Below are 27,944 nucleotides of genomic sequence, written 5' to 3' on the forward strand. Positions count from 1 at the left end.
TCGGGGTTAGGGTTAGGGTTGGGGTTAGGGTAAGGGTTAGGGCTGGGGTTAGGGTTGGGGCTGGGGTTAGGGCTGGGGTTAGGGTTAGGGCTGGGGTTAGGGTTAGGGCTGAGATTAGGGTTAGGGTTAGGGTTAGGGTTAGGGTTAGGGTTGGGGTTAGGGTTGGGGTTAGGGTTAGGGTTGGGATTAGGGTTAGGGCTGGGGTTAGGGTTAGGGTTAGGGTTGGGGTTAGGGTTAGGGTTAGGGCTGGGGTCGGGGTTAGGGTTAGGGTTAGGGCTGGGGTCGGGGTTAGGGTTAGGGCTGGGGTTAGGGTTAGGGCTGGGGTTAGGGTTAGGGCTGGGGTCAGGGTTAGGGTTAGGGTTAGGGTTAGGGTTGTCTTGCTTGGTACTACATTCCCATCATGGAGAACAGTGCTTGGCATAAAGCAGATGATCAACAAATGTTTATTGAGTGAATGGCCAATTATTTATTCATATCTATGTCCACTGGCTTATGTATATATTGTTCAAAAAGCACGTCCACATGCCAGGCACTACACTCCGTCTGAGGGTCGAAGAGGGAACAAGATATATGACAGACTTTATTATATGACTTTACCTAATTAGGATCAAACATTTTCTAATTTTTTTGTTGTTCACAATGAAATTCAGTGGGCAATTAGGAGGAAAAAAACCAGATAATTAAGGGACTAGTAATTTTGCTCCATTATCTTTTTCTAACTAGCCTTCATCAGAGCGGCAATTACAGAATCTGAGTTTTTCAGATGTCTGTTTCCAACGTTAAAATCAGACAGACAGAAAAACTGCTAGGAACCTCCATCTAAAACCCTCCCAACCTCTCCAAAAGGCCTGTCCCAGCAGAGGGAGAACCCACAGGTACCGGACAGCACCGCCCTGCGATCCCGCCGCCAGCCGCCAGGCCTCGCCAGCACACACACCCTGGACTTCACGAACTTCCATTACTTAACTGATCCGAATTCTTACAAAGAAAATAGGGTCAACAGGAACAGGGCCTGGGACTCAGCGTCAGACACACCTGAATCGCAGCTGCGCTGGTCACTAGGTGTGTGAGTTAGTTTATATGCAATCCAGCATTTGATTTGCAAAATCAGTTTGGTGCTAACAAATGTGTATTACCGGAGGGCCATGGGGGAGGCTAAGGGGTCGGCCTCAGGTGACCGCCCCACAGAGGAGACAGCACTCTGCTGCCCGACACCTTGCCTGACCCTCGACAGGCACCCAGCAGGGGCTGGCTGCCATCACAGTTAGGGGAAGTGGGGCAGAAACCGAAAGAAAACAAGAAAAACATCTGAAGTAAGAAAGAGCAAATATAAGCTACCATTAACGCCCTGCGCAGTTTCTTCGCCATTTGCCTTCAGTACAAAAGGCACTATTCTTTTATGCCAACCAGAGACCGTTCATTGTTCTAACTGGAACATTTTTAATCGTTTGGTCTGGTACTCTGCCTTTTATAGCTGAAGCTGTAAAAACTGGCGACTACGCACAGCATCATCTTAGAAAGCTTGAACTACTGGAAAAACCCTCCCGATCTCCTTCTAGTGTGCACGAAAATAACCACCCTAATGAGATGACGACTGTGGATCCACAGGCAAGCACTTCCATTCCATCACAAACGTGGGCTGGGACAGGGGCTTTCCCTCGCTCCCCAGCATCTCCCTGCCCTACAGAGTGGGCAGTCTCTCCCAGACCAGGTCACGGCTCACAAGGAGAGGCCAGGCAGCGTTTGGGGGGGAACCAGACTCCGATGATCTGTGTTCAAATCCCACATTTGAATCCCACACCCAACACACACGGCTGAACTTTGGGCAGGTAGGTTACTTTATCCCCATCTTTAGCGGGTGACTGTAAACGGTGGTCACTGTAGAGAACCCACTGTTACCCACGGGGTGGCTGTAGTAATAGGGGAGTCCCTACATCAGTAATTAGGAGCACGTAGTAATATGGGAACGGTAGTGATAAAGGAGTTTTGTGTCAAAAAGTCTTTAGATTTAGGGCTGACACAATAAATAATAAATCCAGTAATCATGATTATTACACAACTATAGTGTTAATTATTTTATTATTCTACAACGCAGATGACGTGGGCAAGACATGGAGCGCGATGCAGGGCCCAGATGGAGGGCCCCATGGCATCAGCGTGGTTACTGCGCTCCTGCCATCTCGTGCGTGTCACTAACGACTCCCATCACTTCATCAGCGTAGCAAACAGAGAAATAGGTGCACACGAGAATTTAAATAGTGAACACCCGGAAAATCTGAAAGAGTAAGATTCTAACAGGAAGCAATGGGGTCTCTTTTGAAGTAGACACAGTGTTAACCGAGGACTTCTGCAGACTAAAAGTAAACCAGTAAAAAAAGGCCGCGTGAAACCTGGGTCCAGGCTCAGACAGGGAGGCTCTGATTGCAGAGTGTACCCCGGATGGGGCACCAGAAGTGCCCGCTGACGGCTGCCAGCCGGAGCGGGGCTTGCGGGGGCAGTGGCCTGTCAACCCACAATGTGTGCTCTGTCCCCAGTTTCTGGCGGTCTGGAGGGGATGTAAATGCTCAGCCACTTGCAGGAGGTCCGTACTGACTCGCTGAGTGACGCTGTCAAGGACACAGAAATGGAAGCCTCATGAATGGGTGAGGCGTGGGCTGGAGAAGAGGCCTACGTGTGGAAGAGCAGGGTGGCCCATGCGATGCGAGCTGGCACTCAGGGACCAGGTGGTTGAGGACACCAACTCTAGCAGACACCGAAGCACCTCATACCCCAGCCACCTCTGTGCTGCTCAAGGGACTCCTCACCAAAGTCCTCCTGGGGAAGGCGAGAGAGGCCACGCATTCACACACAACGGGCTGCACTCCAAAGGAGGGCCAGCCACTGTCCCCACTGCGTGGCCAGCACACCAACAGCAGGGGACTGCCACCGGCCCCCGAAGTGACAACAGGCTCTGGAAGGGCCACCCAAAGCCCTGAAAGCAGGCCGATGATGTTCCCGTTGCCGTTCATTACACGGACAGCCAGGCACCTGCTATTATGCGGACATACAGTCCAGGTGAAGACGTGGCTCCCCTGCCCCTTCTAGCTGGAATACCCTCTGGGAACGAGCGCCCAGTGCCCGGATCATTCCAGGGAATGCCACCAAACGTCGCTCTGTCCAGGAAACTCCATTAACAGCTAACTAAGCAGCACAATGTCAATGGGCTTTGCTGGCCTTATCAGGTACCTCATTACCAGGTGCCCTTAGTACAGACTTAATTAACAGAGCAGCAAGGGTGGGATGCTTTTCTCCAAGATGCAGGTAATTTCTGACCAACAGGCCAACATAAGTTTGATTTTCTCCTCCAACCAGGTCAGGTGAGGCAGGGAACGAAATCACATCCCTCGCAACAGCAATGCTTAGTGGGTAGTTAAACTGACCTGGCCATGAGTTAGAATCATTTCAAACGCCTCCTGAAAATTCACATCAGGGCCCCACCCTAAATGGGCTGGGCGCCGGGGCATCTGCATTTTTAAAGGGCAACCCCTGTGAGTGGGACGCACAGCCGGGTTTTGATCGAACGACAGAATGAACCTCCCGGATTAACCGGATGTCACCTCAGACTCTGGATCGCAGTGTTCGTACAGTAAAACTTAAAACCAGAATCATGTTTACCGCCCGCCATTTTCCCAGGGATAACACGGAGTGACACGTGAAGTGCCGCATGGTGGCTGAGTCGCAGCGGCCGTTCGATAAACTACTCGGGGCAACTTTTACATGAAAGCTGTTACTTAGACGGACTTGCTCGAGAGGAGGCAGGATTCTGTTTAAATAACTTTCTGATCTGACACAACCATTTCAACACCCCGCCGTAAGTGACCACTGAATACAGACCTGGTTCCCAGTAAAATAAATCCTCAAACAATGACAAAGTGACAACTGAGAGCAATGTAAGTGACAATACATTAGGAGACGTGAGCATTTCTTTCAGAATTGGTGTACTTGAGAAGCTGACTAATAAAAATAATAGTCACTTTAGCTTATTAAAAAGGGAGGCGCATCACAACACAGTATCACCTCACACCTGTCAGCAAGGCCATGACCAAGAAATCAACAGACAACAAGCGCTGGCGAGGGTGTGGAGAAAAGGGAGCCCCAGCGCACTGTTGGTGGGAATGCAGACCGGCGCGGCCACTGTGGAAAACAATGTGGAGGTCCCTCGAAAAAGTAAAAAGGGAAGTGCGTTAGGACCCAGAGATTCCACTTCTGGGAATATATCTGAAGGAACCCGAAACAGATTCCAAAGGGTACAGGCACCCCTATGTTCACGGCAGCATTACTCACAATCACCAAGATCTGGAAGCAGCCCAAGTGCCCATCAGTAGATGAGTGGACAGAACAGCTGTGGTACATTTACACAACGGTATACTGCTCGGCCATAAAAAAAAGAAGGAAATCTTACCTTTTGCGACAGCAAGGATTAACCTGGAGAGTATTATGCTAAGTGAAATAAGCCAGTCAGAGAAAAGAAATACCATGATTTCACTTGTATGTGGAATCTAATGGATAAAATAAACTAACAAAATAGAAAGAGACTTGTAGATACAGGGAACAGACTGACAGCTGTCAGAGGGGAGGGGGTTGGGAGGCTGGGTGAAAAGATGAAGGGATTAAGCAAAACAAAAAACTCATTAACACAGACAACACCATGGTGATTACCAGAGGGAAAGGGGGTGGGGGTGGGGGGTGGTAAAAGAGGGCAAAGGGGGGATAAATGGTGATGAACACACAAAACAACATACAGATGATGAGTTATAGGACTGTACCCCTGAAATCTACATAATTTTACTAACCAAAATCACCCCAATAAATTCAATTAAAAATAAATGAATCTTGAAATTCTCAAACAAAAGGCAGTTAATGTGAATATATCCAAGTAAAATCACGATGTGTAAGCAATTACTAAAACTTTTAAAATCAATTTAAACTTGGCAAAATACATAGAATACCAAATGAAGGGGAAAAGAGCAAATAAAAGTATATACTTTACAGAAAAGAGCTGAAGGAGCTACTCTACAATGCAAACTGGGATGCTGAGACTACAGACTACTCTGATTTCTCCTCAACATAACGTCAGTAGCACTGTACTTTCTGCAAAGTAACACACTGCTTCTAGAACCAGAATCATAGGTGCCACAGTATTATTTTACAAATGAATATACAAGTTACATGCAAGTTACATATTCTGAATTGGCCAGTGTGATTCAATTTGCTACATAGTATCACAAATGAATGTATCAGCTTACACAACATCTTCCTGTGACTCCTTCCTCTGAGATGCTAGCTAGCTTCTATGCGATGTGCATTAACGAAACGGGCAGTCTCAAAGCACATTGCGTGATGGCTAAGCAGGTTGCCGCCATCTCTAACGAATATTACCTTTGCCTTGTCTCTCATGGAGCCTTTTCCGAGGATGGACATTTTTGTCAAGGTTTCTTCTTGCAGACGCTTCAGGGAATTGCCACGGGGACCCAACAGTTTCCCCACAAAGTTGAACTAGGAAAGACAAACCAACAAAATTGGTGACATTCGAACTGGAAACTAATCTCTTACTCTTGAACATCAGGAGACACGGGAGAATGCTACACGTCATTGATCAGTGACAAACAGTTCATTTCCTGCTGCCTGAACTGCGCTGTCCCCACAGACCACGTGTAACAGGGCTTAAAGTTGTAACATGTCTACAATAAAAAAGGCGTATGTCCCTATACCAATCACTTCCATGATGGCTACAGTTCACAACTGAAACTGCAGTCCGGTCCCTCGACCACGTCCACATACGTTCAGTGGACAGGGCCAGGGCTGGAATACACACAGGGGAGGAAAACGGACGCCAGGTGTCGGGTAATGTCGCCAACAGTCACTGGAGAGTGGCTGGTCCTTCTACCTGGTCAGCACTCCGCTGTGGCTGGTCACCCAACGGGGACACTGGTCAGGACACTCTTCAACATCCAGTGGCTCACAAAAGCTTTACCAGAAGACCCACCTACCTCTTCTAACCAACCCGCCATGCAAGTGTGGACGGCTGATTCCAGCTAGGCACTCGGGGCTCTTTATTTAACGAGCAGAGTGGATGTGGTTGAACTAAGAGCATGAACTTGAGGTTGGGTCACCGTGGTCTTAAAAACCTGGCTTTTCCATGTAGCAGCTGAGAAACCCTGGGCAAGTACCTGCCCTCTCTGCACCTTGGCTTCCTTACCTGGGAAACAGGACCTACTGGCATGGGGCCCTCCTGAGGGTTTACAGGGGTCCAAATAAAGAGATTATTTAGAACAATGCGTGGCGCGAAATAGACGACAAGTGTATCTTGCACAAATTGTTGTCAGGAACGTCCCACGATTTTCTGAAGCCTCGCTGTCATTCAGGTAAACCGTGAGTACTCTGTGCTCCCCAACAAAAGGCCTTGTTTGTTGCTTGGACAGCACCCGCTCTCTTGGGCTGGAGACCAGCTCCCTCCGTGAGCAAAGCCACGGCCCTGCTGCAGCTGTCTGTCCTTCAGGGGGAAATGCCTTCCATTCGCCTGTGACAGATAACTGAGTAATTTTCCTGAAATCAACCTACTTTAAAAAATATCAAAATATTTTTTTCTTTGCCCACATTTAATTGTATTGGTCTTTAAAAAGACTCAGGGATCTATTTTAAACCTTCACATGCAATACTTTTATTTTTAAATTTTAAGTAAATTATTTTTAGAAATACGTAAGTAATACAGAGTTTAACATATCAGACACTGCTACAAGGGAGGGAAGAAACCAGCACTTCGACCCACCCATCCCGTCCTCGTCCTTGTCCCCATTTTCCCTGCTCTATCTTTTTGGGGTTTCTATTATTTGGATATTGGAGTTCCTGAGTTGGATCTCTCAGTTTCTTATTTTTCCTCTCTTTCTCTTTTATCTTCTCCCTGTAGTTTCTGAGAGATTTAATTACATTTAGCCGCTGTATCTCCCCTTTCATTTCCAGTATCAGATATTTAACTGCTAATAGTATTTTCTTATATTTGTCCTTTTTACGGCTTTTTGAAAATTTTTATGGAAGCCACTGAAGTTCTCATCTTTCGGAGGATATTCATGACGGCAGCCCTCGCCCACCGAGCAGAGGGTGTTTGTGAATCACCCTCTTTCTGCGGCACGGACACTCCTCAGACAACTGGTAACCCGCTGCGACGTCCTTAAAAGTTTCAGACTGAGCCTCCAACTGCTGACTGGAAGTGTGGACACGGACCTGACAGTCGGTTCTGACGGTTCGCTGCATGCGGCAGCCCCCCGCTTTCTTCAGAAGCCACTCAAACACCAGTATCTGCGTGCCTTTTCTCCCGGGCCAGGCGTGCACCTGGGAGGCATGCCCCGTCTCCGAAGAGGAGGGGCCAGCTGCTGCCAGGATAGGGGAGCCCCGCAGCAAGCCCACACGCACCCCCTGCACCCCCTCGCTTTTACTGGAGGCAACCGCCCACTGTCGGCGGGGCATCTGGCTCGAGCCCTCGGCTCTGTCTCTCTGGGTCGGCCTCTTCGGGAACCTCTAGGCTGTTACTGGGTTAAGAAGGGCAGATGCCCAGGTTATCAGCGAGATGAGCCTCTGGTGGTCTAACTGGGTGATTTTTCAACCCTTTTCACCTCATGGCATACCAAAAAATGTGTCTTTTGTTGATCTGGCAAACAAACAAACAAACAAAACAGGTATGGTTTTGATTTGCTCACAGGGGAGGGCTGTTGCTGCGCTGGCTGTTGTGGCTTTTCGTCTGACCTCGTAAGGGAGAGGGGCCTGCGCTGCGCGTGTGAGCACCCTCGGGGGCACATCCTGCGGCACAGCCTGGACAGCCGCAGGTCTGGCCACCTCTCCTACAGCCTCCCAGCAAGTCCCTCTGTCCCCCCCCAGGACTCCGCCTTCACAGTGACGGCTGTCTCCAGTGCGGGGTCGCCCCACACCAGCGAGCCTGCTTCGGGGGCCTTTCTCCCGTCCTGTGAGCTCAGGACTCTGCTCCCACTGGCCATCCTCACCCACCTGCTCCGCAGCCACCAAACCCTTGCTGACATCACTTGCCTACGGCTGTCTCACACACGCATACTATCGTCATGGAGTTCTGCCTGTTTAAGTCATTTATATTCATTTTAGCAGGCTCCAAGGATGGGGTGACCTTAAATGGATGTGGTCAAACCGCCATATTTACATTGCTTCAATAGTTCGATATCCCCCAATTAGTAATTATTGGGAGACCTCAGAAGTCACCCAGTCCCAACATCTAATTTCATACTGAGAAAACTGAAGTCTGCAGAGGGGTAAGGTTTACTCAAGGTCCGTGGTAGCACATAAAAACACAGGACCCTATGTAAGAAGGAAAAGCATTTTACATGACTCCATGCACCTGCGGGGGTTTCCTCTCTTCACCTGGCCGGTATCAAGCATCCGTCCACAGAAAGGGCACCGACAGGTATCCTGACCACCAGGACCCCTTCCGCTCCCGCCTCTGCTCCACCGCACACCGTCCGCCAGCTCACCAGCTCGGCCTCCCCAGGCAAGTCAGCCTGGCGGGGCTCTGCCCCCTCCGCTACAACACGGGGACCCACTACCTCCTGTGGGTGCCCGTTGTGTACATTAGACACGGAAATGAGTGAAGGTCACCCACCAGACCAGCCAGTAGATCGTGCGCACTCTGTGCCAGTTCCTGGGCAATAATGACGACTTTAACTATTGTGGAGACGACGGGTTTACGTAAACAGTACCCGCCCTCTACCGGGAAGTGACTCCTTGTCACCCACGAGGCCATGCTCCTGCCCTGCCCATGTACAGCAGGGGTGTCAAACTCATGATCACCGGGGGCCGCAGCAGCCCCGTGGTTGCCTTCGAAGGTCCGAATGTAACTTGAGAACTGTATACATGTAACTGCTCCTTAACTGGGGGCCAGGAGCTCTACACTCGGCCCTTTGACGGCAACAGCGAGGCTGATGCGGCCCCTGGTGAAAATGAGTTTGACACCCCCAGTGTACAAGTTCAATCCCTCCACGGGTTCTGTGACACTCCCTGATGTACTTAAAGCAGAAACAACCCATAAGCTAGGCGGGGCCGGTACTTGCAACCAGAAGAGGCCTAAGCAATGCACAGGCTGAGTATGTATTTCCGGACTCTGGAGGATATAAAAAATTACGACTAGACAGCATCGTCCTGTTCTGTGCCACTGGCTCTGTGACCTGCCGACGTCCCACCGGCTGCGGGCCTCCGCGGAGGTGTCTGAGACACGCTCCCTCTTCCCAGCAGCGTGTCCTGGTGGCCTCGGCCTTTCCAGGCCTCAGGGGCACCGTATTTACCAGAGCTGTGGCTTACTTACTAGAGCCAGGGCCCCTCGGGGCTATCACCACGATTAAAACAGATCACGTGCTGAGCACCCTAGCAGTGCGAATTCTGCCTGAGCCCCACGCTCCTGAGAACCAGGGCCGTCTGAGAAGTCCTCGTCCCCTTTCACGTCCCTGGAAACGGCTTCCTTCGAAAACTCCTCTCCCCCGTGTGACCTAGGTAAGGCCTGCAGGGACCCCATTTACCTTCCACAAGGCCAGATACCGGCGCTCCCAATCCCCATTGCTCCATGAAACACTGGCCGACCTGTTCGTTCCTGGGGATGAATCAGAAAGCGCCCCTTGGCCCACCTGGGTCAAAGTCTGGTCACGCTTCCTCTTTCCCCCGGCCCTGAATAGTGACTCCCCGACCTTCTGAGCCAGCAAAACACTCTCCCCTCCCCCGCAAAGGCACCTGTCTCCAGGGACCGGCCTCAGGGCAAAATGCTCTCTGATCCCTTGTCCCACCGGCAGCCTCTACCCAGCCTTTTCACCGCCCTTCACCTTCCTGGCCTTGTTCCCGCCTCCCCAGGAAAGCAAAGCCCTGCCCTGGCCGGCGTGGCTCCGCTGGCTGGAGCGTCATCCCGTGGACGTGGACCGGACAGGGTCGCACGCTGAGTTCCAGCTCAGGGGTCAGGGCACAGACCCAGGTTGTGGGTCTGATCCCCCCTCCCGCCCCGCCCGGCTCAGGCTGTGTAGCAGAAGGCAACGATCAGTGTTTCTCTCACACTGGTGTCTGTCTGTCTGTCTGTCTGCCCCTTCCTCTCACTCCAAAAGCAATGAAAGAATGTCCTCGGGTAAGGATTTAAATAACAAAGTCCCTCTCCCCTTGCTCAAGTCAGGACTGTTTCTTTTTTATTTGATAACTGCATTTGCGAGACAGACGGTAAGAACGTAGCACGTTTTAACTTCTGATTTGATCAGTGATCTCATCTGGGCACGGAATAGTACAGAAGGTGCACGTGTTACCGTGTCCAAGAGCACTGACTCTTCTCCAGGTGCCAATGATTATATTACCAATATATTACATTACCGACTTTACAGTTGCAAATAAAAACCTTTTCACCTGGTTACGGAGGCAGGAAATCAACATACAACGAGCATGTCTGAGTTTCGCTGCCTCAGGAGCACCACGCAATAATTACGTTCTTTGTGGGTGGAGGCCTAGCAGTCCTGTGTGAGCTAGCTGTAATTGATCCAAACCATATTGGTGACATGACACTGCTCCTCGGGGAGCAATTACAGGGAAGTTGTCATTTCATAAACAACTAAGCCTCCAGAACATGTCACTGTCCCCATTAAAGGGTGTCCCCTAATGGGGTGTTCCCCACAAAGCCGGTCAGTCTAACACAGGGCTGTTGTACTGACCTCTAACGCCTCGCTGAGACTGAGCCTGTGGCGCACAGCTTGGAACACGCATCACTGGTATTCCGGCCCCGCCAACGGCTGCCTGAGCCCGACGCTTGTGCCACCGGGGTAGGGACGAGGCCGTTTGGAGTCCCCGCTCCAGCACGTGGGCAGAGGGGCATTTAGTGAATACCCAGTGAATTAATTCTGCCTTGTCGGCGTTCCCGTCTGAGGACCTCCTAGGCCTGTGTGTCTTTCTGCAGCCCACCAGAGCTGGCCCAGTGCGGAAAAATCAATCAGGAGGCTCGGAGCGCTGAGTTCCAAGTCGGCCTTCTAAACTCTGTCCAAAACACAAACTGCCCAACTCTCCCGAGAACAATTCGGCTGTGAAAGGCCCGCTCTGATGCCTCCCTGGGCCCCTCCAAGCCTCGCCCCACTCTCCCACTCTTGACTTTAGCCATTCTGCGCTTATTTTACTTTCTCAAAACTGCCATTCTCCAAGAACTACCCGTTTCAGCTCAGACACAGAGGAGAAAACGTCACTGTCACTCTTAGACCCAGAACGGGGACGGAAGGCAAGCTCAGGCCAGCAGCGTCCAGGCGGAAGCTGAGCACGCACCGCAGCCAGCATGGCCCCTGATGGAGAAACAGCACTCAGCGCCTAATTCTCCACAGAGGGCGGGCTAGCAGGAGGGCAGGTCGCCCTGGCGGTTTCGGGATTTAGAGGGCTGACACCTTCCGGAAGGTTTTTTCCTGCAGGCATCTACCACACCGCCCCCACCCCCAGGTGCCCCCAGGCAAGATCGGGAAGAAGCCTGAGACCAGCACTCGGGTGCAGGAGGAAGACAGCCAGTCTCTGCTGAAACCTGCCCGGGTCTGCGCCCGTCTCCCCTGCTGAGCAAAAGCCTCAGTCTGCAGGAGGGAGGGCAGCACCACCTCGCTCTGTTTCTTAAATGTTGACGAAGTCACCAAAGCCTGTACCTGGCTCAGAAACCAGCCCTGAGGAGGTGTGCTGACCAGTCCAGGTGCTGGGTGGGAAACGGAGGGACAGGGACCCCGTGCCAATGGAGTTTCACAGTCTGCCAAGAAGAGCCAGGTGACACGGAAGGACAAAAGTCTGTTCATGATGGCAAGCCGGGGAGGGAAGGTGACCACGGAGAGCAGGGGTGTCCCGGGGGGGGGCAGGCAGCTGTGGGCCAGAGGCCTCTCTGTCGTGGTTACGCCAAGATGTGTCCTCCGCAGGGATTGCTGGGCCATCACCCAGGGTTTGGACCTAATTTTGACTTTAAAACACAGGTACAATCTAGGTGGCATCATTTTCTTTGAGGTCTGGTCACTGCTGACAGTTTCCATATTTACCTTCCTGTCGCTTTTTTAACGATGGCAAATATCTACACGGAAAAAGACCAAACTCCACCATACAAAGCACAGTACAGCCCGGCCAGCCCCTTGTCCTTGGAGTCTAAGGGGCCCTGGGGGGCTTCTCCGCCAGGCCCCTCCCTGGACCTTCTCTCTGTCCTCCTGCTTTCTCCGGTGACACTTCCCAAACTACCCTTTAAGACAGGTCCTTTCAGGCTGGCTTCCTAAGAAGAGGAAATGCGTTTTGCCCAAGTCTGAAACCGTCTCCATTCTTGGTTCACTGCCCAGCACCCAGTAACACTCCAAAAAACAATCCTACTGAATCAACAAAAGCAAAAGAACACACCAGTGAGCGCTGGGTCCAGGAACCTAGCGTCCTGCCTGCTGTTGCTTCACCCGGGGACGCCACAGCTGTGCCAGCGGGCTCCTAAACTACAAATCACAGGACATCCTTCTGCCCACCATCACGGCCAGCTTAGGAGCACGCCGGCCCCTGAGGGGCTTGGGTAGCATGGCGGGCTCCGCACCCCAGAGCCGGAGTGGGCATTTTCTCTCGGGGCAGCTTCGGCTTCTGGAGTTACTAGCTGCTGACCATTGCGATTTTGTCACCTATGCGCCATCATCTTATTCTTCTTGTTTGGGTTACAGGGGGAGGTGAGGGGCTCAGGGACTCCCTACCTCCTTGTTAGACTAAAAATTACTTAACAGCATGTTTGCTGAAACTTACGGGTCTAGTTAGGCTGCAGTAGGAGGGCATTTTGTAGCAGACGGACCCTATGATGGTGGATTCCGCGCCCGCTGACCCCTTACGAATTAGCTGGATTTGTGTTGCGTGTTCAAGTGCGCTCGCTAAAGCAGAGAGACAGACACACAGACAGACATCAAGTCCTTTCACTGGCAGGGCCCCTCCTGCTCACCACGGCAAACGTGCCCATAAGTGTTCTCATGGTGACTTCCCTGATTATCACTCATATTGCTTCATGTTCCTTTTATGTTATTTTTTTCTTCTTGAAATGCGGTTTATGATTTCACAGACAAAATTAAATACTGGGAGAAATCTCACACTTGCTGGAAGGAACTCCCTCGCGTCCGCTACAGTCCAGTCTTGCTCTCATTGGCCCACCCCCCGCACTCTAAAACCCTAGCCCACAGCCCACAGATGCCAAAAGGCTGCCTCATGTCCACACGGCCCCACCTGACCCGGGGCAGAAAATCAGAGACTGAGCACTTCTACGCTTTAACGCTCTTGAACACAAGCTACTCTTCCCGCTAATTAAGTCATTCTAGCCCAGGAAGGACTCCACCCTCCCCCCACCCCACTTACTCACAGCCTGGACTTACTCACAAGGACTAAATTTAATCCCACCTGCAATTCTTTCTCCAGAAATAACTCTCCCTCACACCCTTACCTGCGCATGGCGCCCCTCTGCCTCCCCCCTGTGAATTCCGTTCTTACCCTGAACGACTTAGTTCACCGTTTCTCCAGCTGGAGCGCAGACCCCGGGAGAGGGAGTAGGACCCATACTCAAGTCACCGCTTTTCCTACATAAGGGCTTCTCAATAAATACTTGTGGAATTAAAGTTTATTTTACCCTGAATCAAATGATACTAGTCCACATAGTTTTTATTGATTTTCCCTGCTGCAGAAATTATTGCAACATATTAAGACTATAGATTAAAAAATCTATTATTTAAATGTATTAAGTCTCTAATCGCAAGCCTCTAAGTGTTACTGGTAGTGGTGGGGATTATCTGGTGTCGCTCCACCGGCTGTAATTGAACACAGTATCTACGTTTAAACGGTGAGCAGCCCCATTTACTGAGAGTCACAACTCTCAAAATCAGTGAGGTGTAGCGCAACTTCCCCAGGAGAGGAGACGGGGGAGATACATACGCAGGCACACACAGCCAACAATCTGAAACAATCCGCCTCCATCCTTGCCATGTCTGTTCTGCAGGGTGGGAAGGGGTGGATGGCAAAAAGGGGGGGAAAAAAGAGAGAAGAAGAAACAAGCAATGCAGCCCATATATAACTGAGTTTGAAATGGTTAATCCAGAAAAGCCCAGGCCACAACCGCCTGGCTGAGGTGTGGGGAACAGAATGCAGGCCCCAAAACAGGAGGCGGGAAACAGCCCTGGAAAGAGGCTATTCCGGCAGACTGGGGGAGGGTGGCAATGGAGTGCAGAGAGAGAGATGGATGATAATTTGGGAACGGAAATAACAAAATGTGTAAGTCACAGTGTTTGAAGAATGGAGGGGAGGAGGCAGCTAGCAAACAAAAATGACGCACTGGTTTCCAGAGTGGGCACTCAAGTACATGCGCTGGCTGTCATTCACGAAAATAAAGGCACAGGAGCGGGCTGCCAGGGCAAAGAGGCACGAATCCACTGGGGACACGTCGAAGCCCAGACGTCTGTGGCCTTCCGGGTGGAGGTGTCCAGCAGGCAGAGCTGGGCAGGGCACAAGGAGGGGGAGGGGCTCCTGAACCTGACTCCCTTCCCCTCAGTCACGATGCTTCTCCCCCATTTGTCTCTTGTTTTACGTCATTGCGTGTCAATTACTTGTCGATTACTTGTTTGTACAAAAGCTCCTGGCTGTCCCTGGATTTCACGCCCCTAGCCTGGGAGTCCCAGGAGAGAAGATTAAGTGTCGTTCACATCTCCTCTGCCTGACATCAGGACAGTCTTCTGGTGATCCAACTTGGTGGTCCTCAAGGGGCCCAAAGCCAAAATAACCAGACCGGTGACATTCAAAGGCATCTAAGCCGGTAACATGTTACAAGGCACTAAAAATGTTACCTTTTGGCTCAGCTACACACTTAGGAAATCTATCTTCCATGACCCCTCAGAAAGGAAGCAGCGATGCCATCGAAGATACATATGTAACAATATTCACCACACACTGTGTTTCCAAATTTACTGCTTTGTGACCACAGGATATATAAATAAAATAGCAGCAGTAATAATAACAAACCACCAAAACGACACGAGTCAATTCTTTCAGGAACCTTCAGGAACCCCTCTGCACTCGTCTGTCTGCTTGTGGAGTCTACTTAGTAAATCTAAGTTCAAGTGCTACCTGGTGGGTCAATACCAAGCATTTTAAAAAGAAGGGAAAGGCACCGCAGAAGATCTGAAATCCCTTCACGGCACTCCCAAACGCGGTCGTGTGTGCTCATGCCAACATCAGTGCCTTTCACGACATTGGGGCGTGAGCCACAGGACCCCGAGAGTCCAGAGGAGGCCTCCAAGGACAGAACAAAGGCGGCTTCTGAAGGTGTGTTCCTGTCCTCCCCGCCTGTCACCTCACTGCCCTCCGGTTCCCGCCCTAAGTGACAGTAGAGAAGCACAGAGGGGTCTCTGCTGGGAACAGCAGCCTGTGGCCACTACTGTCTCCTACGGTCCCGTCCCCCTGAGCAGCCTTCCTACTTCATCACAGGGTCCCCCGAGTTCAGGAATACTAGGAGGGGCACCCACAGTGACTTCCTGTAAACCCAGGTATCTTAAAGTAATTGTTCTTAACATCAAACTCCTTACTGGCCAGTCGTGTTCACTTTGGTAATGGCATTCATATAGAAACCAACACGACACCCACACGCGGGCACCTTGTACCTGCTAAACAGATCAACTACCAACTGAACGCCAAAAACACTAATTATCTGCACACACGTCCTCTGGGGAAAATATTATATGCCTCCGGAAATCCACTGGGAATCGCAGAAAAGTTCCATACTGATATGACTGTCACATACTTACCACTCGAGGAAATGTTTAAACCCACAGTGATTTCCAATGGAATAGGCTTCCTCCCAGCAGTAAATCCATGGGTTTCAAACTGCAACACACTGCAAAGGGAAAACGCAAGCCGGCTTTGAAGCGGAAAGTTTCCCTGAGCTTTCGTTCAAATGCCAGGCAGGAACGCATTTCCTGAACACCCCTCGCTCAAAGACCCTCCGCCCTAGAGCTTGTGTGAGCTGGAGAATCTGTAAAACTTAAAAAGCACACGGAACAGGAAAACACTTCAGGGAAGAGCCCACGTCGGTCACCAGGAAGCTGATACAGTTCAACATAGCCTGCACGTTAGGATGCTCAGAGAAGAAAACAATGACCAAATCAAGGAACTTAACAAATCTAATTTAAACCGACAGACTGTAACTCAGTATGTAAGTTTTAAACAACATAACCATGGTACAGCAGTACCTCACAAATCAACTATCTCCAGGGCTATTTTCCCCCAAATGGACATCTTTCCTCCAAATTAGGGAAATTATACCAAGTTATGGTGAAAATATTAAAGCACAGGAACCCGGGAAGTAGAAAAATGCACGTAATCCCACCCTCTGGAAAATAACTGTTGTTATTCTCGGTTTTTTGAAATAACGTCTACACCGTGGATTTTCTAATATAACAAGACAGACGTGTTCCCCAGGACGTAGGCGTAACCAGAGCACGCGTGTGTAACAACACAGAGACCTAACTAACTTCACTTCGCATCACAACTCACGCTGCAGTGGCGCCTCAGCGCTCTGGCCCCTGGCATGAGTTTGCCCTTGGCCTTCCCACTCCTGACACCATCTGTTCCCTGTCACGAAGCACCTGGAGAAGCCACCTGCCCCATCCTCTGCCACAGCACATGTAACACCTCCCCACTGCACAGCGCCACTGGCCAACACCACCCTACACTCTGCGCCCTCAGCACTTTGTATACAAATCTGTAACAGTCTGTACATCGTACTGAAATGAACCTGTTTGGCCAAAGAAAATGGCTTGTAATTTCTCAGGTGGCCTGTGCCCTACCGAGAATGCTCCCCTGCAGGACCGCGACCATCCCACCCTGCCTGGCATCTGGCCCTGCCCCAGCCAGCCCACTCCTTCCAGACAGCCCCGCAGGGGGCTCTGGCAGTGCCCCGTGGTCCCACACCTATCTTCCTGGAGCCCCCAAGGCGGAGCTTCTCACACTTCGCTGTAAGCATCCACTTAGGCATCTGCAGGCCCCACACAACTGGACATCCCCATGAGAAAATGTGCCTGGCTCACCGTCGCTCCCCCAGCATGAGGCCTGGCTCCCAGAAAGCCCTCAGCAGATGCGAGTGCGTGGGCGGAGGGACGGACGAAGGAGGAGCCGGGGCAGGAAGAGATGAGCGCACCGCCGGAACCACAGGCATCTATGGGACCACAAAGCCGGGGCACCCGCTCCAGCTGCAGCAGGGCACTGATGTTAATTCCAGGACACCAAGTCACTGCTCAGCCCCGAAGGCCAGGGTTTATCCACAGGAAAACCAGGGAGGACCATTTCTCCAGCTTAACATCTTAAAACATAAGCATCACACAACAGTGCTGACTTTGAGTCTCACACTTCCCAGGCTCAGGCATGTAACAGAGGAGAGTGAACAGGCTTTAGATGTGAACCCTGAAAGACTTGTGTTGCATGGTGTGTTGGAATGGTTCACTGCAAGAAGAGAAAGTACCCCGTTACCGGAAACCACCTGCCTAGACGGGGTTTCCCACACAGCACTTCTCTGTGGCCCAGGAGCTGAGAGTGCACAGTCAGCATCAACTCTGCACCGAGCGGGACTCCACCCGGGGCTGCCCCCCAGGCCAGGCCCTGCGGCTCCTCCCAGCTCCGTCCCTCAGTCCCCTAACTGACTCCAGCCTGCGAGCTTTTCCGCAGAACCCAGGGAAGTGCTGCACCAGCCTTTTCCCCAGGCTGGCTCCAGCCCCGCGCGCTCAATTACGCCGCGCAGAAATACCCTTCTGCAGCTTCTGAAAGCAATGGACTTCTAAGCGGCCTCCTTCAGACCACTGCACGAGTACTCGAAATGACGCTGCTCCGTCAGACCCGGCAGTCACAATTTGTCTTCCCCTACTCTCATCAGAGCTGACACTGGAGGATGGTATCTGATCTTTCATTTCATATACTTTATTTCACATACTCACTCACACACAACAGAGTATTAATTGCAGATTAATCGATACTAGCTTGCGAACGATGTGAAGACGGGCAGGGCATGCTCATCTTTCCATCTACTGCACACCCAGCATACAGAGCACACTGAACACAGTTGCCATTTTGTAAAGGTTTCCGCCAGCCAGGCTGTGTTTAGTAATGGCTCCATGGAAGGTTCCCAGCATCGTTTTCTGTTCCCTGAAAATGCGTATCCTCCGTTCTGTAAGTGTGACTGAGCTCCTGGCAGGCTGCCCGTCCACAGATAGGAACTCTTCAGCTATCTGAGCCTGAAGGATCAGAAACAAGGAGGCCCTGGAAGGGAGTCCGACTGGAAGAGGGAGCCGCCTGGGCCCATTTGGTGCTGTCAGGGTGCTTAGCCTGAGCGGCAGAGCTGGAGACAAACCGCAGTGCTGCCACGTGAGAGAGGAGCGCCAGAAAAGACGCATTAGAGCTGACGAGACCAGATTCCGTGGGTGACATCTGACCTGCCAAAGTCTCCGCTGCCCCCCGAACCACAGATGCCGAAAGTAAATGCGAAAGGCAAACTAAGAAAAGAACTGGACTGAGACTGTTTCTACCCAAGAGACCAATCTGTGGTCCGAATCCAAAAGCATCAACACTCCCGAAAGAAGGAGAGCGGAGCTGGAGCTGCAGGCCACGACGCTCCCAGTGCCCCGGACACAGCCCAAAGCACTCACCACGCCAAGTGCCTGGGCCATGTGACTCATCATCGAGGCAAAAGAACATCGATTCAGGTCAAATCTAAGGTGACAAAGATTTCAGAATTAGAGACTGAAAGCATCTATTTTAACAGTGCTCAGTGACAAAATATAACCTGCAATGAGTTGAAAAATTAGAAAATCCTAGCAAAGAAAAAATATATTTTTAAATAGACATATTTACACATGAATCAAATATAAATTCTGAAACAGACTGTTAAGATGCTTGACATACAAATTTTATAAGATGGGCTTAAGACCAATGACTTTAAAGACACAGCAGGACAAATTACCCAACCTGAAGAACAAAGGGGAAGTGACTATAGCCACCCCAAAACCGTTTTGAGAGTATCAAAAGGTTGAACATATGAGGTATGTCCAGAAGAAGTCCAGCCATTGCTAATATAACGAGATAATGAGAACAGTTTGTGTGACATCGATGTGACCTGGCAGCCAAGGAGAGGGGACTGGAATGCGCACATGTGAACAATGACGACTTCACTGTACTAGTCAGTGGGGGCGGTAGATGCCACCAAGTGAGCGTGTGTACTGTGTGGCCGTCACATTCAAAATGACTGAGTAAGTAGAGCAACAAATCTGCATCAGATTGTGCGTCAAGCTTGAACATTCCTCCATGGAGACTATTCAGATGATCCAGAAGGCTGCAGCTGTGGGCACCTGGTGATTGGCAGCTTCATCACAACAACGTGTCTGCTCAAGCATCACGTCTCGTGCAGTTTTCTTGGTGAAACATCAAATCACCCAGGTGACTCAGCGCCAACTACAGCCCGGATTTGGCTTCCTGCAACTTCTGGGTTTTCCCAAAACTAAAATCACTTTAGAAAGGAAGAGATATCACACTGTTGATGATAGTCAAGAAAATATGATGGGGCAGCTAATGGAGGCTGGGAGAACTGTGTGAGGTCCCAGGGTGCCTAACACGAAGGCGACTGAGGCGTCATTATCCTGTGTACAATGTTTCTTGTATCTTGTATCTTCTTCAATAAATGTCTCTATTTTTCACACCACATGGCTGGATACCTTCCGGACAGACCTGGTATGAATAACTGAAGCCTCAAAGGTGGGGAGAAAAGGCTCAAAAAAAGTACTTCAAGAAAAATAGCTAAAATTTTATAATGACATGACAAATCCCTTGAAAAATACACACAAAAAAATCCCAAAGATGAAATAGAAAATCTGATTAGTGACGTGTCAATGGAAGATACTGAACTCATCACCAAACTCCAGGCCCAGACAGCTTCCCTGGTGAATTCTATCAAATATTGAGGAAGAAGCAGCACCAAACCAACATGCATTCTTTGAGAAAAAAAAAAATACTCTCCACTTACTTTATGAAACCACATATAACACTAATAGCGAAATCTGACAAAGACCCTACATTTAAAAAATTACAGGCCAGTAGCACCTATGAGCATAGAGGTATCTGAGTCCAACAATGTAAAAAAGGATAATGTTCATTACCGGGTAAGGTTTAACCCAGGAGCGATAAGCTAGTTTAATTTAGACAAATCAATAAAACTCACTATGTTAACAGTATAAAGGAGTAGCATCCTGTGTTCACTTCAATAGATGCAAAGGGGCATTCAAGAAAATTCACTACCCAGTCAGGATCAAATCTCTCAGCAAAACTGAGATAGACGAGACCTTCCCCTACCTAATAAAGGGCATCTACCCAAAACACCTACAGCTGTTACATTCTTCACGGTAGAATATCGAATGCTTCCCGCACTGGGAGCAAGGGATGAAAGACTCGTCTTTCCCACCTGTATTCAAACATTATTCCAGAGATACTAACCAATGCAATAAAGCAAGCTAAATAAAGAGAAAGCACACAAATTGGGAAAGAAGTAAACTGCTTACACAGACGCTATAATTATGTACATAGCATATCCTAAAGAATTATACAACTTACTAGAACTAACAAGTGAATTTAGCAAGGTGGCAGAATACAAGGTTAATATATGAAATTTTATATCAGGAGCAAAGTATTGGAAAAGAATTTTAAATACTCATCTTACAAATGTCAAACACATTAAATATTTAGGAGTAAGTTTAACAAAAGACAAACAAGACCTTTCTCCTGAACAGTATAAAATGCTGCTGACAGAAACTAAGAATCTAAATACATGGAAAGACACACCATATTCAAGGAAGCAAAGACTCGATGTTGTCAAGAAGTCAAAGTTCCCTGACTTATTAACAGATACAATCAACTGCAATCATAACCCCTGCAGGGTGTTTTGGGAAAATTAGTGAAATAATTATTTCATTTACATGGAACTGCAATGGTCTTCAGTCCACGAAATCCTGAGAAGGACGGACGCCGTGGAAGGGACCACATGGCCTAACCCGGTGTCTTGCCATAAAAAGCTACGGTACTGGAGACCGCAGGGTAGCAGCATGGGATCCGCAAATGGATCCAGGAAACAGGCGAGGAAGCCCACACACAGTCCCTCACTTCAGCAGGCACCTGACTGGCATCAGAGGCGCACAGTCAGTGGGAGGACACGCCTTTCAACAAATGGTATGGGAAACGGAACAGCTGCACGAAGAGAAAATGAACTTTGACCCTCCTCCTCACACCGCAGACAGAAATTAATTTCAGACGCATCGCAGACCTAACGGTAAGAGAGCTACAGTGATAAAGCTTTCAGAGGAAATACAGGAGACTGTCTTTACATTTAATAAAGAACTTGGAAATTCCCATGAGTTCGGCAAAGACTTCTTAATTGGTAAAAGGTGATAATCATAAATGAAAAACCGGATACATCAGACATCCTCAAAGTTAAAAACTTCTGTTTATCACAAGACTCTATTAAGAAAATAGTAGTTGAGTCATGGAATGATCCAAATAGGTACAAAATACATTATCTAACAAAACGGGCCCAGGGTATATAGAAAAGCGCCTACAATTTAATGATAGGAAGACATAACATCCCATTCGGAACCAGAAAAAAAAATCTCAAAAGACACTTCACAATAGGAGATAAATGAACAGCCAACAAGTACATTTAAAAATAAATAAATAAAAATCCCACAGCCCTGGCTGCTGTGGCTCAGTGGACTGGGCGCAGGCCTATGAACCAAAGGGCCACTGGCTCAATTCCTAGTCAGGGCACATGCCTGCGTTGCTGGCCAGGTCCCCAGTAGGGAGCGCTCGAGAAGCAACCACACATTGATGTTACTCTCCCCCCCTTTCTCCTCCCCTTCCCCTCTCTCTAAAAATAAATAAATAAAATCTTTAAAAAAAAAACAAAACACAAAATCATCAGTCATCAGGAAAATGCCAATTAACACAAGGAAATACCACTATGTAATACATTAGCAGAATGGCTAAAATTAGAAACTGATAACGGTAACATCAAAAGTTGATGAAGACATGGAGCAACCACAACTTGCATGCATTGTCCCTGGAAATGTCACAAAGTATCGACCACTAATGGGGGGGGGGGGGGAAGTCTGACAATTTCTCGTAAAACTACATGCAAAGCAATTAAATTCCTATTATTTACTCAAAAGTAATGAGAACATATGGTCACAAAACGATTTGTAATGAAAATGTTCACAGCCATTTAATTTATAATAGTCCCACACTGAAACTGTCCAGATGCATGGACAAACGGTGGTATATTCAGGTAACGGACTGTCAGTCAGCAATCTGAAAAAATGAACTACCGAGCAATACAACTGTGTGCGTGAATCACATGCGTGGACTCTAGAAAGAGAGAAAAAAAGCAAGCTAAAAAGAGTATCAACTTGGGCCAAAGCTAAGATGGCCAAGATTTTAGAATTAAGATACTTTAAAGCATCTACTGTAATTGTGCTCAACAGCATAAAATAACACTTGCAATAAATGAAGAACAGAACTTCTTTTAGGTTACAGTAAAATTTTGAACATTTATATGCTAAACCCGGTGCTAAGCATTTAACATACTTAATCTCATTTAATTCGTAATCCAACCTCATTTTACAAATAAAGGAACTAAAGTAGAAAGAAGTTAAATAAATTGTCCAAAGTCACAATGCTAGTATACCTGATAAGCCCAATATTTTAGGGCCCCATACCTCAAACCAAGGACAACCAATAAAGACAGAATCACTAAGTATTTGTGAATTAACTGTAAAGGTCTGTGGATATTGGGGTGGTGAGCTGTGCTAAGGGAAAACACCTCAAAAAAATACCGAACAAAATATAAGCGCACCATCTGCTCCCTGGGCTTAAAGCTCCACACGCCGCAGCCGGCCTCACTGTCTTACCTTAGGGAACTGTTTTACAGGAATTAACACTTTCTGTCCCAGCTTCATGTTCTTATTAATCACCACATCAATGTACTTTTCTTCGTCCTTTCCTTCTCCTTTCTGAAACTTTTCTATTTCTGTGGAGGAAAAAAGATAACCATGAAGTGTACGACTGGGAACTCCGGAGGCTGGAGCTCTCGTGAGCTCTACGCTGGAAGGACGTCAAACACAGAAATGTGGACTATTCAATCGCTACAATGTTTTAAGTAATGTTATACTTCCCATTTTATCAGTAATTCTTCCCCAGTACCGTGCAAAAAGCGCATATACCGTGGGTCTACCAAGTCCAATCTCCATTGCCCACGCTAACGGAGGCTAACAAACAAAATCAAACGTCAGGAGAAGCTCCTCGGGGTCTTATGGAATCCTCGAGAAAGCTGATCAAACGGCAAAGAAGAGCCAGAAAGCACTCTCGGTTCCAGGCTACAGAGCGCCGGCACCCTACTCCTCATCCTGCCTGGCTCTCCAAGGCTCCTCCCATCAAGAACAGATTCTTTTTCGCCCTCCCCCACCGAACCTTCCCTCCTCGCAAGTGACAAGACCCACTGCAGCCACGGGCCTTTGTTCACACTCGTCTCTCCCCCTGTGGTGTTCTGTGGATGATTTCAATGTCACACCTCTCTCTCCAGAGTCAGCCCCATGGCACGCCACTCTCCATGCGCCTCTGGCCCTCTCCTCCCCGGGTAGGAGTGGGGGCTCACTCACGCCCACCCTGACACCCACGCACAGCTCCAGTGGACCTCTCTGCTCAGTCTGTGTGTCCTCACCCCAATGCACACATTGAAATCCTGCCCCTCGGTGTGACGGCACTGGGAGGCCGGACTGTGGGAGGTGACTAGGTCATGAGGGTGGAGCCCTTGTGAATGACATTAGTGCCCTTATCAAAGAGACCCAGTGCGGACACAGCCAGATGACTGCCAGCTACGAACCAGGGAGTGGGCCGTCACCTGACCCCAGCCACGCAGGTGGTTCCTCTTGGACTGCCAGCGTCCAGAACGGTGACAAATCAGTTTAGAGCCCAGCCCGTTCGTGGCCTTCTGTTACCAAAGCCTTAAGGGACTAAAAGGCTCTCCCACCAGAGCCTACACTTCTCTTAGCTAACGTCTGTTTCCTCATTCAACAAACACTACTACTAAGCACCTACTATGTGCAGTTTCCAGCTGCTGGAAAACATTAGTACCGCTTCCTCGCCTGACTGCGTATGGCATCGGGCTGTACAAGAGGTGCACAAACAGGCGGCCTCCGTGGACAGACTCCTCCATGGGCTGACCGCGGACACCTGGGTTCCGAGGGTGACAGCGGGCAGTGCAGTGCGGTCACTCCGGCAGAGCTACAGTTGAGTATGCGGAGGTGCGAAGAAATGTTTCTACTCTGCTTTAACCAGCCTGAGAACCTCCACTCTGGACTCTGGAGTCATGCCTGTGGGTGCAGATATGCACGCTCACACCCGTGCACACATATGTGTATAGCATGTGCACACAAAGACACATCTAAGCCCTACAGATAAACCTGCGAAGGACTCAGGAAAGAGTGTCCACGGATCCAGACCCTTGACCTTCGTCATCCGGGCCACCACGCAGCACTCAGATTACCATCTCAGACCAACCCAGAAGCTAAGCATGCACAGTGGGATCTTCTCAAGAATGTCCTTTTTCGTACAAACGCTCTCAGCTTTTCTCTCTTCTCTGGAGCACTCTGCGTACTGCTGAGTTGTGTTTCCAATTTGCAAACCCTGAGACGCTCGAGTAGACACCATTTTATTTATTTCCAGCCAAAGCCTCCTGATGCATTTCCACCCGGTGGACAGTTTGAAGACGGCTCCTAAGCACGGGCAGGGCACCAAGGATGGCATCAGCTGTCCAGAGGGACACACAGTTACGCACTTTGCTTGCTGAGCCGGGCGTATTTAAGAGTTTAATGTGTCCCATTCACGACATAACCCAATCCTCACGGGAGATGACAAAAAGGGGGTTCCGGGAGGTCACTGCGCCGATAAAGGGCAAAGAGGGCCTCACCCCCAGGTCTGTCTGACGCTACAGGCAGCGATGCCGCAGCACTCTCCGCCACGGTTAGTTGCAAGTCACATCGGATGGAAAACTGAGATTTTCATCAGCACCTTAGGACGCGTGGGAAATGTGTCTACAGCTGGGGGCTGCCGGCCTGGGGCTTCGGTCACCATGGGAGAACGCGGCCGGCTTTGAGCTCCCCTCTTCGCAGTTTTCCGTCCCCTGACCCCTGACTCGGTTGGTCAGCTCCAAACCCCCAGCCGTCCCTGCTGTGTTTGGGACTGAACCCGATCCCCCTCCTCAACAGTGGCAGTGCTGAACAAAGTCCTCCCTGCCATTTCACCAGTGTCCAAGTAACCTTTCTCTAACGTGCACCGCAGAAAGCCAGGATGCAGGCGGAATGTAATGAAAAACATGGATTTGGTCTTTACCCCCAGTTCCTGGCACCGAGCTCCCAAAGCATCTGGAATCTCCAGACGTTAGGGCTGTCTTTTGTTACTTACTCCAAGCCCCTTTCAACCAGACCCGGGTTTACGGTAAGGAGGTGAGTCTTGGAGGACGGGGACTGGTTGCCCGAAAAACCAACCAAGAGAAGAGGGTGGAAACGTTCAGCACCTGGCCCTCCTACCCAGCTCTGGGGAGAGAAGCAAAGCTAGATCCTGAGCTCAGTCGTGGTAGATGGTGATTGAACAGATCATTCCCACGTAATGAAAACTCCCTACAAACGCCTAAAACACAGAGTTGGAAGAGCTCTGGAAACACCGTTAGCACAGTTAGGGGACTCAACAGAATTCGGTGCACTGAAACTTCCTGGAAAAAAGGCATTTTAATGTTACGTATGTTTGTCAAAATAAATTTAACTACCTATTTTCAAATAACAAAGCATTTTGTGATTTTTGAGAACTTATATGTGTAATTTAATATTCAATTCCATAATTAGAATTCTAGATGTTATTCGTCACATGAGCGACAGACATTTAACACTTGAAGTTATACATAAAGTCATAGAGGTTAAAAAATTAGAAAAAAGATGTATTTTTACCACATATTTCATTAAAGTTTGAGATAAGCCCATGATTTTAAAGAGCAAAATAAAAATTAAAAGGAAATATATATAAAGGAACCTAATCTCCTTTCTAGATAAATGGTCAACTTTGTAAATCATACCTTGCTAAAATACCTTGTTACTTTAAGTAAGCTTCGAGTTATGCTGAAATACACATTTCATTGTTGAAGATACACTTTTAACACACGGTGAGGCCTGATGTCGGATTAAAAGCTGGCAGGTTTCCCTGCACTAACACACCACAAGGGCACGGAAGAGTCCCAACCCCTCACTGGAGACAAACAGACGGGGCTTTAATCAAGGCCTTTGTGCCCTCCAGCCACAAAAGTCAGAACTGGCCAACATTTCTGTTTTTCAGGAGCAGGTCAATCGACAATTCTGTATTCTCTGCTTGACTGATTGTAAGTAGTTTGATGTTTCCATGAATTCCAACAAGATACAACGCATAAAAAGGGGGTCCTATGCAACCTGAAACAGCCCCTGCCTGGGAGGTCCCTGACTGGGAGGTTCCTGTCCCCTCGGCCACTGCTCTGACCTTCCCTGGGGCAGGGGAGGCCTGGACCCCCCAAGGGAGATCCAGTAGCCTTTGCTTTGCAGCCAGTGACAGCCAAACACAGAAAAAGTCCAGTGGATCAGATTCTCAAGGTCGCACACACAGGGGAGCTGACCCTCACTGGTCTCAGCCTCAGATTTGTTACCGTGCAGGTTAACACACCAGCGCCACCCCCAGCTCAGAGCTAAGAGCAGGCAAGTAAGTGACTAGGTGTCGGACAACGTAGGGGATTAAAATGCTGGTCCCAACCATGGACACCAAATTTCTGTCAGCTCAGAAATGAATGTTGGTTACAATTTTGATTTTGCTTTTCCCTTTTTTTTTCCCTTTGGTTTTGCCTTTGTCTAATGCAGAGCTTTCTAAACAACAGCCCCTTACCTTTTTAATACATTACAAATAATGTGTTACATTACACCAATAGTGGGTTGTAAATGCATTACAATCCACCATTCTGCCAGAAAGCAATCAAATATTCTTTGAATTTAAATGAGTTAAAGTTCCAATAAAAAAACTTCAAGTGTGCAAATTTTCACTGAGACTGCTAAAATCCTCTCACAGAGTCAAGAATACACAGATTGGTATTGTCTTCCTCCTCTGAGTCCCTCCATGTGTATGAACACACCCTACAGACAGGGCATTGGGCGGACGTGAACTACTGCTCGCATGTTACTCAGGGTGCTGTCTCCACTAGCAAGACGCTGCCGGCAATCTCGGCAGCCTGTGAGCGGGGTGCGCCCACGCAGCAAGAGCCCTCCGCTCCTTTACTGGGTCAGGGGACCCTGTGCTCCGATAGGAGCGGCTCCCTGCCAAACACACACACGCAGTGTAAAACAGTGTGGGGCGTGTGTCGGTCGCAGTGTGTAGCACAGGAAGTCTCCCAGCTGCGGGGGGGAAGGCGGTGGCAGGCTTCTCTAACCGGCATGGGGCTGCAGTGGGTATGAAACAGGAGAGCGGGTTTTCCACCGTATCTCCTTATGGTGTCAGGGTTTTTGAACCACGTGCATATTTTGCCCATTTAAATTTATACAAAATTAAGACTTTAAATAAAGAGTTTTATGAATTTTTTTAAAGACTGAGAGAATAAATTAAACTTTGTACGGAGATGGCCAGGCCTACATTTTGCACCCTGGCGGAAAATCCACAGCTGTCCTCTCGTGACCACCGGGGCTGAGCTCTGCATCCAGGCTCTCTCCCCCTGACACTGTGGCGGAGAACCTACCTGGACTATCTCACCCGAACCACCAGGTCTGTTCCTGAAAACTCCG

General features: G+C 49.2%; 1 protein-coding gene across 12 annotated transcripts in view; it reads right to left on the bottom strand.

Annotated features, from left to right (window-relative positions):
• The window catches only part of KHDRBS3 (KH RNA binding domain containing, signal transduction associated 3), a 120,694-nt gene that overhangs the window by 59,172 nt on the left and 33,578 nt on the right, over positions 1-27,944 (bottom strand). For 9 of the 12 annotated variants that reach the window (XR_002975885.3, XM_045181478.2, XM_045181481.2 and 6 more), the window contains exons 2-3: positions 23,013-23,131; positions 5,419-5,535 (exon numbers count right to left, since the gene is read on the bottom strand). Coding sequence is in view for 11 of the 12 variants with exons in the window: in XM_045181478.2 (XP_045037413.2) it covers positions 5,419-5,535; positions 23,013-23,131 (236 nt within the window). In the remaining variant the exon portion in view is untranslated. Of the gene's footprint in view, positions 1-5,418; positions 5,536-11,690; positions 11,850-18,713; positions 18,778-23,012; positions 23,132-27,944 lie in introns of those variants that run through there. The other 3 variants (XM_045181479.3, XM_045181476.2, XM_053929698.1) reach the window with 3 other exon arrangements.

This window comes from Desmodus rotundus, chromosome 8 (genome assembly GCF_022682495.2).
Source record: "Desmodus rotundus isolate HL8 chromosome 8, HLdesRot8A.1, whole genome shotgun sequence".
NCBI lineage: Eukaryota > Metazoa > Chordata > Mammalia > Chiroptera > Phyllostomidae > Desmodus > Desmodus rotundus.